General features: G+C 39.2%; 1 protein-coding gene across 3 annotated transcripts in view; it reads left to right on the top strand.

The window, feature by feature from the left end:
- Window positions 1–15481, top strand: part of Cep83 (centrosomal protein 83) — a 108296-nt gene that overhangs the window by 64360 nt on the left and 28455 nt on the right. For all 3 annotated transcript variants that reach the window (XM_052165532.1, XM_052165533.1, XM_052165534.1), the window contains 4 exons: window positions 906–1020; window positions 2188–2332; window positions 2440–2589; window positions 13432–13507. In XM_052165532.1, the coding sequence (XP_052021492.1) occupies window positions 906–1020; window positions 2188–2332; window positions 2440–2589; window positions 13432–13507 (486 nt within the window). The remainder of the gene's footprint in view (window positions 1–905; window positions 1021–2187; window positions 2333–2439; window positions 2590–13431; window positions 13508–15481) is intronic.

Raw genomic sequence — 15481 nt, 5'->3', positions numbered from 1 at the left:
TGTCTTCATAAGATCAGGCTGTAGGCAAGCCCATAGGGCGTTTTCTTAATTGAATATTTCCCAGTCCATTTTTGAGTGGTGCCATCCCAGGGTTGGTGGTCCTCAGTTCTGCGGGAAAACAGGCTGAGCAAGCAGTAAGGAGCAAGACAGTAAGCAGCGCCCTCCTGGGCTCTGCATCAGCCCCGCCCTCTAGTTCCTGCCTTGTGTGAGACTCGGTCTTGACTTTCTTGATGATGGACTGTGATAGGAAGTGTAAGTGAAAGAACTCTCCCCCTTGGTCATGGTGTTTCATCATAGCTGTACTAAGTCTAAAACAATAACTTTTATTCCCTGTCACCCTCTCACAGATTTTAAACCTTCCTATGCTTTATTGTAAGGGATAGCTCATTGTTCAAGGAGCAGATTATGTGATGTCATTCCTAATTAACATTTTATGTGTTATTCCCACTACCTAGAATACCTTTGCCCCTTTCCCCACCTTTTTGTTGTTTCCTGAAATTAGATCCAGTCAGATAGCCTTGATGATCTGAACTTACAGAGATCTGTCTGCGTCTGCCTCCTGTGTACTGATTTAAGACTAGAGGAGTGTGCCACCATGCCCAGCTGTGCCTGCCTTTTTAAAAGGACAGTTTCAACATTTTCACCATGGAATGTTCTGAATTTCCCATAGATATATTTAGATATGTGCAGTTGACATTTTTAAGGCAAGGTTAAGCCCTGGTAAAGGATGCCTTCTGTTTGGTATCTGTTGGACTAAGGTGCTCTTCTGGGCCTTGGGATTCTTTTGTTGAAGGTCTTAAACCCTGCACTACCAGATTGATTCTCACTTCTGTCTATACTTTTAGGTATATACTGAATGATAAGAAGATGCCCCAATAATAATTGCAGTTTCTGATGACCAACAGGTGAAGGAGCTTAAACATTCAAACAAACTAGAAATAACTGACATCAAACTGGAGGCGGCCAGAGCTAAGAGTGAGCTAGAAAGAGAGCGGAATAAGATCCAAAGTGAACTCGATGGTAAAATTTAATCTCCCATGCTTTTCTCTGTAATTTTCAGGTTTAAATTCAAATTATTAAAATAGAACATCCTGAGTCCTTTTCTAGATTCTCTTAATAAACTTTTAATCTAAGAGTATTAGGGACTATTTTTATTATGTTGAATGATTTGTGTATTCTGTGATTTTTTTTAATGAACTGTCTTAATTTTATATAACCATTCTTGATTACCGTGTGAATTAAAAGAAATGTTGAAAATGTGAGCTTGTCCTGCATGTGTGTATAATTTAAATGCTCTTAGGTCACCTGTGGGGAAGCTAAGCATGTGAGGAGGTGGATCCCAGTCTCAATTTTGGTTTGATTTGCTGTAAATCCTAGATTAGTTACTGACTCCTCATTCAAGGCGGCTCAGTTTTAGCTCCATTTTACTCTGAAAATGGCTCATCAAAATTTCTCAGAGGTTATAAGTTTCTTTCTTAAATACTTTAAAAATCTACCCTGAGGTTATACTGTGCTTGGGTTGACCTCTGTTGTTTCCTGTTGAGTTGATTTTTATTAATGATTGTTTTGACTGTTTCTATGTATTATTAGAGTTAAGACTACTTGTTTTTAGAGAGAGTTTAGGATCTATTGCTATATTGTGCTTAAATATAAATTTTATATAGTTATTTCTGAAATATTTATCCTAAGCTTTGAGAATTCTTTCAATAAGCTTGAAAATGTGATTATTTTTATTTTTGTTAGAAATGTAACATATTTTCTAGAATCCTAGCTAGGTCTTTTGAAGGATTCAATTTTTGGTTTTGTTCAAATTTACCTTTACCATCTAGTTTATGATACTGTCCTGGGGCTTTGACTCCAGAACCCCTGTAACAAGTCAAGTGACTAAGCCTCTTCGGGTATTCATCTAAGCTGATCTCTATCCCCAAGATTCAAAGGAATAAGTGTGTGTAAATTTGAAAGATTTGTGTATATTTGCTTAAAAAGTGATAGTAACATTATGTCCAAGTGGGAAAGTTCTGATTAGCTGATGTTCTGTAAGGACCTCTAAGAACATGTGTGTCCATGAGTTACAGTTGTTGAAGGACACTGTCACAGTCTTTCCTTTTACTGGGGTCAAATGCTTGCTAGCTGGAAACCTTATGTTAGTAGTGAATAGAGTTTCTTTTTCTCCTAAAAATAAACTAGGATTGCAGTCAGACAATGAAATTCTCAAGTCAACTGTTGAACACCACAAAGTGCTCTTGGTGGAAAAAGATCGTGAATTAATACGTAAAGTACAAGCTGCCAAGGAAGAAGGTTACCAGAAACTTGTGGTCTTACAAGACGAAAAGTAAGTACTTAGTCCCATAGTTTGTGTTAAACTTCTTTGCGAAAACATTGCATTCTCAGATCATGTTTATTGTAGTTTGCTAACATAATTGTCATCTGTTATTTTAGGCTAGAACTTGAGAACAGATTATCAGACTTAGAGAAAATGAAAGTGGAGCAAGAGGCCTGGAGGCAGTCGGAGAAGGATCAGTGTGAGGAGAAGCTGCGGGCCTCCCAGATGGCAGAGGAGGCGGCCCGGAGGGAGCTGCACAGCATTAGGTGAGCTGCTCAGTGTAAGAGAGTGTTGTGGGCATCATGGTAAATGCAGCACAGAAAAGTCCTCTATACCTTCCATCTGAGTCTCCACATAGAAACAGATTTGTTAACTCTACTATAATCAAAATGAAGAAGTTAGCAGTTCGGTAAATCAGACAATAAATCAAACCTATTTCAGTTTATGCTGTTTCTTCAGTCTACTTGTTAGTTAATAAATAACTTTCACCTGCCTTCACGAATGCTCTCCTTAGACCTGCTCTGCTGCCTTCAGCATCCACTCGCCATCTTGCCTCTTTAGTAGACACTGTGTTTCCCAGTTGTGATTTCCTTATGTATTTTCATCATTTCTTGCTCATTTATTCTTTGGGATTCTGAGTGCTTTCTCTTTTGTAAATGTCATTTTAACCACTGTAGACTAGTAGATTCTTATTCCGTGAGTTATACTGTACTCACGGATAGATACATCCAAACTATTTCAGACTTGAAGCGCCTGCCACTTCCTGAGGCGTTTCCTATTTTCTTTTTAATTAGTTATTTTCTATATATATTCCGAACATAGGCCCCACTCACCCACCCCCAGCCTCCTACTCCGCTGTTCTTCAGAGAAGGGCCGGCCTCCATGGATATCAACCAGCCATGGCATATCAAGATACCTCCTCTTCTCTTAAAGCTAGACAAGGCCACCCAGTAGGGGGAAAGGTCCCAGTAGCAGGCAACAGTAGAGACAGGGCCTGCCCTCACTGTAGCAGTCCCACAAGAAGGTCTAGCTGTGCAACTGTACGAGGTGGAAGGCCTAGGCCAGTGCCCTGCAGGCTCCTTGGTAGGTGGGTCAGTCTCTGTGAGCGCCTGTGGGCACAGGCTGGCTGATATTGTGCAATTGCTTATGGTGTCCTTGACCCTCCTACTTCCTACAATCCTTCCTCCAGTCTTCTGTGGGATTACCCAAGCTCCACCTACTGTTTGACTGCAGATCTCTCTGTGTCTAGATTTCACTATTTTTTAGGATCATAGAAATCATAGCATCAGAACCACCATTCTCCACAATCCTAGCTAGTATTTGACCCTTGAATGAAGTTCCTCATGTTGTGGTGATCCCCAACCATAAAATTATTTTCATTGCTACTTTACAACTGTAATCTTGCTACTGTTATGAATTGTAATGTTAAGTACATTTTTTTCCAGTGGTCTTAGGCTAGCCCTGTGAAAGTGACATTCAGTCCCACAGGGATTGTGGAAAACCACTGATCTAGAATTTGCTTTGACTTTCCTTGTCCTGGGTCTGTAATTAGACGTTTCTCTAAGGTGTTTTGGTTTCTATTTCTTGGAGAATAATAGAGGAGTGATATAGGAAACAAAATCTCGATCTGGGATTGTCTGTTAGTAGGAATGCCTTGCATTTAGTTCCTTTCAGGAAGGTGCCTGTTCTTTCCATGTTGAAAATAGAACATTGAAATCTCTGCTGTTTTCGAAAACTGTCTCCCCTTAATTCTGTGAGATCTTGTCCATGTGGGTGGCCACAGTTTGACACTGAAGTATCTTCTCACTGAACTTGGAGCTAGGTTTAAGCTAAACAGTCTGGCTGTTGAGCTCTAGAGTGTTCCTTCTTGTCTTTGCCTCCTAGCACTGGAGTTGCAGGAGTGTGTTGTTGTCTATTCTGCTTTTTGCGTAGTTACTAGAGATATAAACTCAGGTCGTGCTTGTTCAGCAAATGCTTTACTTCCTCGGCCCTCTCCCTCTCGTTAGCCCAGCCTTCTGTATTTTGATGATCTGTTACATATCTAAATGCTTTTAATTGTTATATATTCCTAGCATATTGAACTTTTAACTTTATAATGTCCTTCATGTCTATTATAACTTTATGGTTTAATCAGTTTTGTTCCAGTGTTGGTATCTTGGCCATGGTCCTTCCTTGGTTATTGTCTACGAGGGGTTAATTATCCCATGCTTTCTTTTTTAATTTATTGGTACCTCAGTTACTTCCTTTAGAAGTTGAGATGATTTTATTTCTTTACCAATTCTTAGATTCCCAATTGACTTATCTAATTGCACTGACAGTTATCCAATGTAATACTGGGTAGGAGTGTAGATGGTAGGTATCCTTGCTTCTGTCCTAGTCTGAGTTGAGTTTCTTCATTGATTAAGAAATTAGCTTTAGGGGCTGGAGAGATAGCATGGCAGTCGGACACATGGCACTCGTGCCAAGGACCCAGGGTCAGTTACAGATGGTTCATAACCACCTGTAGCTCCCTTTTCCAGGGATCCACTGACCTCTCCCGACTTTCTCAGGCACCAGGTATGCACGTGTTGCCTGTACCTATATGCAGGCAAAAAATGTTAGGCCTAAGACTTTAATACTATTTAAAGGGATATTGCTTAAAATGTTTAATTATTCACTGGTACAGTAGAAATAGTTGATTTAATTGACCTTAATCATATGCCTTAAGAGAGATTTTTAAAATTTTTTGACTTGAAAAGAATTTTCTTCATGGTCCTTTTACTATTTTATCATTAATTTTGTTTTTCACAATGTTGTGATCAGAGAATGTTTCTACTGTATACAACACAATAATATTTCATTTGTCATTTAACATGTCAAGGCCAGTACTAGTATCAGAGACATTCTCTCTCTCTCTCTCTCTCTCTCTCTCTCTCTCTCTCTCTCTCTCTCTCTCTCTGTGTGTGTGTGTGTGTGTGTGTATGTGTGTTACATACCCTGGAACTGGAGTTACAGGTGATTGTGAGCTACCAAAGTGGGTCCTTTGCAAGAGCCACAAATGCTCTTAACCACTTAGCTCTCCCTCCAGCCCCAGCATTTACCTTTATGGGCAGTTTCTGCCATTTTAACCTCAAGGTGATTGTCTCACAATTTGCCTCTTGCCTGTACTGCAAGGTCAGTTGTTGTGGGTCTGATAACCATGTGGAAAGTTAAGTGAGCACAGTCGCTCTTCAGCTGTGTGTGTGTGTTACACTGTAATCAACACCTTCTAAATTGAACATGCATTTATTACTACCACCTGACCACATCCTACTATCTCAGTATACTATAAAATTGTTATTCATCTACATTCTCACATGGCCGACCAGTGCTGCCCCTGGCTTTCTGTGAGAGCATGTCATACTGTTATTGCTAGCTTGGAGACAAACCAAAGTTTGGAATTTGAGGTACAGTTTCTACTGAATTCATACAACCTTTACATCATTGCAAAGTTGGGAATTTAAACTATTGCATGTCAGGTAATATTTGATACATTTATGTTATGAAATTTAGATTTTCTTTGTACTTGTTATTTGTTCCTTTGATCTCTGTATGATCTAGTCGATATTAAAATCTGATTATTAGCATGTTTTTCTGTCTTGGACTTCTTATAGTTCTGCTTCATAAAGATGGTTGCTGTGCTATTTGGACTATACTTATAAGTTATATTTTCATGATCAATTGGGTTTTTTTTTATTACAAAAATACACCTTTTTGTCCTTCACTTATTTTTTTAACTTGAACCCTACATTATCTGATGTCATTACTATGTGTGTTCTATACAGCTTCCATTTGCCGCATTTTTGTCAACTTTCTAAATTTTCTGCATTATTTTTTTTTGTAAAATATAGTTTCTGTACAATATGTCTATACAATATAGTCTAGCCTTTGGTCTTTTTGGTTTTTGGTTTTTGTTTTGTTTTGTTTTTTGAGACAGGGTTTTTCTCTGTAGCCCTGACTGCCCTAGAACTCTCTCTGGGCCTCAAAGTCTGTGATGGACTTTGAGAGCCCGTCTTGCCCTCTTTTGCATTTAGGTGCATATGTTACTAAACTATCCAAGACAGCGTTAGTGAGACTGTCTAATCTCTAACCTCCCCAGGGAAGCACCATATGTTTTATTGTACCGTGATCTGAGGCCATTTTGAATGTTTTCTGTTTAAATTTGCACCTACTCCTCTTGCTCTCAGCTTCTGTAGCCATAGTGATAAACACTGCATGCTGTTGTTACTTAAAGACAATAATGAACTTGACCCATAGGCCTTGCTTTATTTTATTTGGCAACATTTAATAAAATACAAGCCATTTTTTATCTTTAACTTGTCAATAATATAAATCATTTTCTATTTCTATTAGTCACTTTTGAGATTTTTTTTTATTTTTCTTTATTTTCTTTTTTATTTTTTTTATTTCTCCAGATCGTTTACCATGTGTGATTGACCCCAGGCCTTTTAAAATAAGGATACCTTAGCTATATAATATCTGACAGGAGTACTTCTGAAGATTGTATAATTCTCTCCCTTTGGAATGTTATATAATTGATGTCATGTGTGATTCACTGATTTATAAATTTAATCACATCTCTTAAGTCTATGTTTATTTTTTACTAAAATAAATATAAGTGTAGCTTCTATTTAGTAGCATCTAATAGTAGGTCAGAGACTATCTGGGGGGAAAAGTGGGTCCTGACAGGAAAAATGTAAATAATGTTTAAAAATGATTCTACATGCTAAGTAACTGATCTGCTGGACATCAGTGTGTGCTTTAGAGGTACCTTGTTATTATATACTAGTGTTTTGTTTTCATTAAGGTGCTTTATTCACCACTAATGTGACATAGTGCAAATAATAATGTTTTCAAAGGTTTTGGCAGGGAGCTGCTCAGTGGGTACGTGCTTGCTGCACAGGCGTGAGGGCCTCGCTTGGATCACTAGCACCGTGTAGACCCAGAACGGCGGTGCACAGACAGGGAGGCCAGCAGTCTAGCCAAAGGAGCACATTTGTGACCTCAGAAACTAAGATGGAAAAGCTAGTAAAGACATTCCAGTGCTAATGCCTGGCCTCCACATGTGCCCGCATAGACAAGTGCATGTGGATGTGCACTTGAATGTACACACATACACATGATGTTTACCACGCACTTATTCAGTTTGTTAAGTTGTTACCTGTAAATGTAACCATGTAAAAATTACAGATGGTTAAGTGGTAAAGTCAACTTTCCATAACAAGACATTAAGGAGACTTTGTGTCTACATAATTTGTAGAAAGGATAAGGATTGCACTTTTTTTTTTTTTTTTTTTTTTTGGTTTGGACACAAAAACCTACAACTAAACTATAAACAGAATTTATTTCCTTTCTTTTTCTCCTTCGTCTTCTCTCTCTCTTTGTTGGCTTATTTTCTATTGTTTTCTCCGTGAGGGAAGCACTATATGTTCAAATGAAAAAATGGCAGTTGCCTTCCAGTTGGAGTTAGAGAAATCTAGAGAGTGGTTTGACTGTGGTTCATCTCTGGGCCTCCCAGTGTGTCCTAGGGCCATGAGACACTGTGGCTGAGCCAGGACATGCCCCCACTTCTCTGCAGTGATAGAGAGGAGGAGTGTTTCGATATCAGAAGTGAATAGAAGAAATTAAAGCAGTAACTAGTCAAGGGAACAGGCTTAAACGTTTAAGAAAATTGCCTATAGTGATATCTTCTAAAATAATTTGTCTTTTGCATAACTTAGTCTTCTCCATTTTGACATCATTGCTTTAGGTTTGCTTGTTTGTGCCCATAGGTGAATATTGACCCTTTTGAAAAATCATTCAATATGTCCTATTTTCCATTTATATCTTGAGGAGAATTATTTGTTGTGTGTCACCTTATCAGGAAGTATAATCAGACATTTAAGCCAGTTCCTTTGCAATTGGATGGCTTGGTCAGTGACAGGTGAAGGGTATGTAGGAGCATCTGACAGGCCAGCGAGAGATTCCTGTGGAACGCTTTTTGCCTGCCGTGTGTCGGTTATATCCTGATTCTCTAGTAATGCTTTGGTTCGGTGGCCTCATGTCTTTTCAGGATATTCCCTTTTAGTAAACAGTGGCCAGTCAGTTTCCAGCACTGAGACAGGACAGTTGCTTTAGAAAGATGGTGCTGAGGGCACTGTCTCCTGAGGAGGGATGGCAGGCTGCTTTTCTTGCCTCTCACACTATTTGTTTCCCTTGCTAATGGACATAAACATCATTGACGGCAAGAGCCTTTGCCACAGAATATGGTAATGCTGATGACATGCAACTATTTAAATTTGAGTTTAACTACAATTTTAAGAAATTAAAATTCCAGTTCCTTATTCATACTGTCTACATGTTGCTCAGTAGCAACATGAGGCTAGGACCATTTCAAATTGAAACTTTCAGATGATAATTTCCATCACCAGTGAGCATCTTATCAGATAAAACTGTTGGACTTTTAAGAACAGGGCCTCTGTCTTTATTTTTAATGTTTCTATAACAGAACTAGACTCAGCATTTATGGGCACTTGGTAAATATCTGTTGAAAGTTCGAATAGAGTATCAGCTGCATGTCATAGCAGACCTAGACTCTGGTTAGCACCGTAGAAAGGGATTTGAAACAGTTCCATCTTAATGCTATTCCCGAGTTAAGCCTTTCTGCCGCTGAATTCCCTGTGGTAACGACCCTTCATCCTACTTCCTCTTCCTGCTTCCATGATTATATGTAAAGTATAAAGTAATTATAGTTTATCATTCTCCTACGTACCCTTCACGCCCTGATCTCTTTTACCACCCACTTATTAACCTTTCTCTCCCTGCTCACCTCCCCAGGTCTCCCCACCCCACCCTGTCTCCCTTGCTCTCTCTTCCCACCTCTCCCAATGCTGGGAATTAAACCTTAGGTCTTACACTGCCTACTGCACCACACGCCCAGCAAAGCTCTCTCTTGAACAGCAGTCTGGTGGAGCATCTCTTATTCTATTACCAGAAAATATTTTTTTCAATTCAACATTTCTTTTAAAGCCTCTCACTGAATTCTGAGAGGGCATATAACCTCTAACCTCTTGAAGTGGAAATGATTCCTTCTTTTTCCTTCCAACAACAGGTCAACCAGGGGGACCGGCAGTGCTACCTGTTCTTGTTTTCAGATTTGACCAAGTTTGGTTAAAATGGCTTTTCTCTTGATATTCGTTGCATATAATTTCTCCCGATTCTTCTTTCCTAGTTATATTCTACTAGGTAAGCTTTCAACAGTCATGGAGTCTTTGCTACCATGTTCAAACTGTCCCCATGCCCTGCCCTTGCCTTTAACTATCCCTATGGTTGGATTCCCCATGTTCAGCTGTGTAGCTTATTGTGTTCTCGTTCATGCATCTGTTTTATCATCCACACATCTGTCCACACCCTGGGCTTTGTCTTCTCTCAGAACCATTCACTTCCAATATGCAATCATCTTCTTCTAGTTGTTCTACTCTCACTGAAGACACCGGAAGGTAGCACTATGCATCTCTGCCAACTTGCCTTTTGTCCTGGTTATTTTTTTGTGCCCAACTTGACACAAACTAAAATCATTCAAGAAGAAAGAACCTCAGCTGAGAAACTGCCTATACCAGAGTGGTCCGTGGGCCACCATGTGGGGCATTTTCTTGATTGATGATTGATGTGGGTGGGCTCAACTTGTAGAGAGTGGTATCACCCATGGGGAGGTGGTCCTGGGTGCTATTAGAAAGCGGGCCGAGCAAGCCATGAAGAGGAAGCCAGTAAGCATTGATCCTCCATGGCCTCTGCATTAGTTTCCTGAGTTCTTGCCCTGACTTCCCCGAATAATAGGCTGTATACACTGTAAGCTAAAAAAACCCCTTAGTTCCCCAAGTTGGTTTTGTTATGATGCTTATCACAGCGACACATAGCAGTCCTTAGTTTCCAGAGTGAAGGGTACTCTTCATTATGTTTTCATTAAGGTTTTGTTTCATTTATACTCTTTACCTAAAGTATATATGTAGTTTCTTTGATTTAGACACTTATATTTGCCTTTACAGACCAGTTCAAATTCTGCCCTTCTTACATAGTCTTCATTAATCCCCTAATAAAAATTAATTTCATTTATTTTGTACTTTCCATTTTTACAAGAGTTCTTTTGACTTGTGACTCATCTTAAATCTTTAAGACCTATAGTAATCAAGAGACATGCATTTTTTTCATAATTTGTCTTTTGTCACTGTGATTTAAAACCGTTGGTGTTATTCTTTTTTTATTTTTCTTTTTTCCAGACAGGGTTTCTCTGTGTAGCTCTAGCCCTGGCTGTTCTAGAACTCACTCTATAGACCAGTCTGGCCTCGAACTCAGAAATCTGTCTACCTCTGCCTCCCAAGTGCTGGGATTACAGGCATGCGCCACCACTACCCAGCTGGTGTTGTTCTTAAACCCTCACAGTACTTGTAAACTAATTTTATGTTAAAGTCTATTATCTTCTAGCATAAATACTTTAAAATAGTTATTTTAAAGCATTCTCTTGGAGGGGGAACAATCTCAAATCAGTTTTGGATTCAAAACTGGTGCTGTCTTAGTTATGTGCTCTGGAGAAGGGCCTGCACTCCACACGTCGTCTGTCCTCTCGTGACCGTGGGCTTGGTTCTCATGTCTCACTAGATATTCTCTAACATTGCTCCTTCGCCTTCAGCTTCTTTATGTAAGGCATTGTTGTTTTACTCACATCTGGGCCATTTACTTAATAATCACATCACAACCTTGACTTTAGGGGTTTTCTTTCTTATTCGTGGATAGGCTATCCAAATTCTTGACCTCAGTGAGATACATTTAGAGCCTATGTTTTCTTATTCTGACCCTAACCTACCATATTTTGAACTCTTAAGATTTCATCATGTTTTTATAGAAAGAATTCTTTATTAAAGACTAACATCCATAAACATTTAACAGAAGAGGGCCTAGGTACAGAGAGCGTCCAGTACTCACCTAGCATGTGTGAGGCCCCGGGATAGGCAGTGCCTAAAACTAGGCATAGCGGTGCACTTGCCTGTGATCCCAGCACTTGCAGAGGAGACAGGAGGATGACAAGTTTATAGCCATCTTCTTTCTCTCGAGAATGTGGCTGCACAGTGAGTTGGTGGCCACAATGGGCTATATGAAAAAATATCGAGCAGCAAGAAAGATAAATATTTAATGAGGCAAATGAACATAATATTGAGAAATCAGGCTTCGTACACAAGGGTGCTTGCTGCCAAGCCTGAGGGCCTGAATGCGATCCCTAGTGTCTACTTAAGGAGGAGAGAACTGACTGCCACGGCTGTCATGCCTACATGTGCACACACAAACACATGTGCACACTCAAAACATCTGTGCACACTCAAACATGTGTACACACACAAACACATGTAAAGAACAACTGAAAGTAAAGATGTAGTTGGAATTAATGAAATACAATTGTGCCTGATTGTGAAGAACAAGAAGCCAGGCTGACCCTTGCCATGAGCTATTGTTTCTGGCCTGTTTTTATGTGTAAACCTCTAAAAAGCAGGACCATAACTGCAGGGCTCCCACATTGTATTCACCACAGACACACAAAGTCAGATGCAGGATCTATATAGATTAGCAGTCAGTAAACAGTCACCAACCAGAGAGTACACATGGAAGGACCCACGGCTCCAGCTGCATATGTAGCAGAAGATGGCTTTATTGGACGTCAAAGGGAGGAGAGGTCCTTGGTCCTGAGAAGGCTCGATGCCCCAGTGTAGGGGAATGCCGGGACAGGGAAGGGCGAGTGGGTGGGTTGGTGAGCAGGGGTAGGGGGGATATGATAGGGTGTTTTCGGAGGGGAAACCAGGAAAGGGGATAACATTTGAAATGTAAACAAAAAAAACTAATAAAAGTAAATATTCAAAACATGTAAAAAATATATTCATTCTATTTGGAAAAACAAACACTTATTGAAACCTCAATTGTGTTTCAAGCACAGGTCTGTGCTCTTAAGTGCTGTAGCCTCAATGAGCGCGTTTTAACTGGCAGGTAAGGAGGTAATCATGCCAAGACCAAAGCACGTTCCAGTTGCTTTGTATTTGAGATAACAATTTGAAGAATGGGATCAATTAAATTTGAACTCATTTTGCTTAACATTCCCACACAGAATGTGTCTGCCTGGTGCCTGCCACAGTGAGAAAAGGACACTAGAGTTTCAGATGGGTGTAAACCAGCGTGCCAAGTCAGGAGCCAGAGGCCGGCTGTGTGCACCAGCAGCAAGTGCTCATAACACTGAGCCATGTTTTCAGCCCCCTTTAAAAAAATACTTCATTTAAAACTTATTTTAAACAATTTAAAGGAAAAACTTGAAGCTGTCATCCTCCCAAACTTAATTAGCGTGCTGTTTTTCTATAGATTAGTTGATAGATATCACCAAAGCTGTGACTGACTGCAAAGTATATTCTCTTCAACTGTCCACTTAACTCAGGAATGCAATGTTATCAGGTATTTTATAGGATGCAGGATAGTGTTCTGTGCTAACTCATATTCTTTTAGATGTATAACCTTATAAATTGAAAGCAAATAGCACTTTGTAGAATCTGTAAGCTATATAGGCCTGGAGCCGTCTCTAAATTAGTTTCTGATGCTGTAACCACACATCCTGAACATCAGCACTGAAGGACAGGTTAAAAAAAGCTGTGTTTATTAAAATCCTTACTACTATAGGGGTACACACTTTTAATCTCAGCACTTGGGAGGCAGAGGCAGGCAGATATGAGTTCAAGGCCAGCCTGGTCTACAGAATAAGTTTCAGGACAGCCAAGACTACATAAAGAAACTCTGTCTCAAAAACCAAACCAACTAAACAAAAACCCACCACCAACAAAACATTGTTGTTTGTGTCTCCATGTAGAATTCTCAATGTTGCCCTCTATCCTCTGTACTTGTTGCTAAAGGTATAATTCGTATTGTTTTGTGTGGATATAATATCGCTTCCAGGAGTCTAAGTATTTAGGATTATGTATTGTGTAGTGCCTATTGTCAAAAAACCATTTGTAGAATGATCGCCAAGTTTAATGAAATAAATGAATTATTGATTCGTAATTTCTTTGTTTTGTTATGGTTTTTAGGTTAAAACTTCAACAACAAATTGTTAATACCGAAAAGGCAGAGAAAGAAAAACTTGAAAATTCTGAACTGAAACAGGTGTGATTGTAATGCACAGTTTGCTTTTATTTTGTTGAATACTTCTTATAAGTCTGTTTTATGTAGCTGCTGCAATTAATCATAATTAGTACCTTGTAATCTGATCACCATAATTCATAACATACTGATAAAGCTATTATGTAAAAATAAAATGTTTCAATTTTTCTGCTATAATTTAGTAGACTTGCTTTTCTTTTGCTGTTTATCTTAATATATTGGTATGTGGTGGTCCTTGACAAATTATTTGTTATAGTTACAATGACAAATATTTTGACATTCTGAATTTTAAAATTAGAAATATTCAGATTTTTAAGTTACACATGTAAAAATATTCTGTGATGTGTCATAGGTTTTTGTTTTAGTTTTGGTTTTTTGCTGTATCTGTCTAAAATTTAAGCGTTGTGTTTATGAGAAGAAATTTTTATTTTAGTAAAACGAAATATTTATGCAACATTGGGTAAAATGCAGAAGAGTATTTGTTTCTAAATTCTGTTTTTTCATTTTGCTTGGACTGTTTCTCTTTTCTTAGATTATGAATAGTGAGGGTTCCTGTCAGCTGGCACTGCCCTGCACATGCAGCAGGGGCCTTAACTGAGAGAGACTAATGCTTGCATGTCAGCTGACACTGCTGTATATGTCAGCCTGTGGATCTAGAGTTACGTTTCTTCAAGGTTGCTTAGATAAAAAGCTGTAGTAAAGACTTAATGCTTTCCACTCCTGTGTTGTTTTTTAAAGTAAGTTGTACGTGAAGAAAATGATTATAAAATGGAAAGCTGAGACACACAGTGTTGTGGGTCTATAATTGCACCAGGACATGAATAGGCCTGTCTTACATGGCTTTTCCACTGTTAGCCATATAATGGCATTATTTCCTACCTCGCTAGTTTGTTCTACCAAGAATCTTGCTTTTGTTAGCTGTGGTGGTACTTGCCTGTAATCTTAGCACTTGAGGCTGAAGCAGGAAGATCATGAGTTTGAGGCCTGCCTGGGCTGTGTAGCAAGACCCTTTTTCTTTTGACTCTTCAGTCTTATGACGTTTTGTTTTTGGTGATGGCAGGGACCAAATTCAGGCTTGTGTGCTTAATTGGACAAATATGCTGTACTGCTGACCTGCATCCTAGGCTTGCAGTGGGGTCTTTAGATTTATGTCTCTTGATGCTGTCAACTCTGAAAGGTCTTTCAGAGAACGGCTAAAGAGATATTGAAGTGAAAATGAAGACTTTTTTTTTTTTTTATTAGCTTGGATATAATTGTCCCCAGTGAGGTCTATTTAGTCACAACTTTAAAAAGTTTAAGCCTTTCTATCCAGCTGATCTATAACTCCAATATATCATAAGAAAAAGTGCTTCCATATAAAGGTAAATTGCAGATGGAGTCAAGCCTGTGACTTAGATACATGGGCTGATGTCTCTAGATTAGCGGGTCTCACCCTTCCTGTTGCTACCACCCTTTAATACAGTTTCTCATGTTGTGCTGACCCCCAAAGATACAGTTATTTTTGTTGTTACTTCATTTCTGTTATTTTGCTACTGTTATGAATTGTAATATAAGTATCTGATATGCAGGATATCTGATATGCAACCCTTGTGAAAGGGTTGGTCATTTGACCACCAAAGGGGTTGTGCCCACAGGTTGAGAGCCACTGTTCTAGAGGCTAAGGAATCCATAGCATGTTTATTAGATTTCCCAAAGCACCTTTCTCCTCAGTACTGGGGCATACAGAAAGTCAGCAAACCTTGGATGGACAGGGTTATAGTGACTCTTCCCATATTCATGTCCAGCAATTCCTGAAGTCTCGGAGGGTAGCCTTTCCGGTAGGGTAGCGGATCTAATGTGTGCTTTGGGAAAACAATGCTCCCTCAACTCTTTTCCCTGCTGGCATGCTTCTGGGAGAAAGGGGAGGCTTTGTAATAGGAGACTATCTGCCAATGTCTCCTTCTCAAAGCACCTACTCCCCAAACCTCTTTGCAATGC

The sequence above is a fragment of the Apodemus sylvaticus genome, chromosome 20 (assembly GCF_947179515.1).
Source record: "Apodemus sylvaticus chromosome 20, mApoSyl1.1, whole genome shotgun sequence".
Lineage (NCBI taxonomy): Eukaryota > Metazoa > Chordata > Mammalia > Rodentia > Muridae > Apodemus > Apodemus sylvaticus.
Note: the sequence above shows the minus strand (reverse complement) of the source record. Positions and strands in the feature narration are given on the sequence as shown.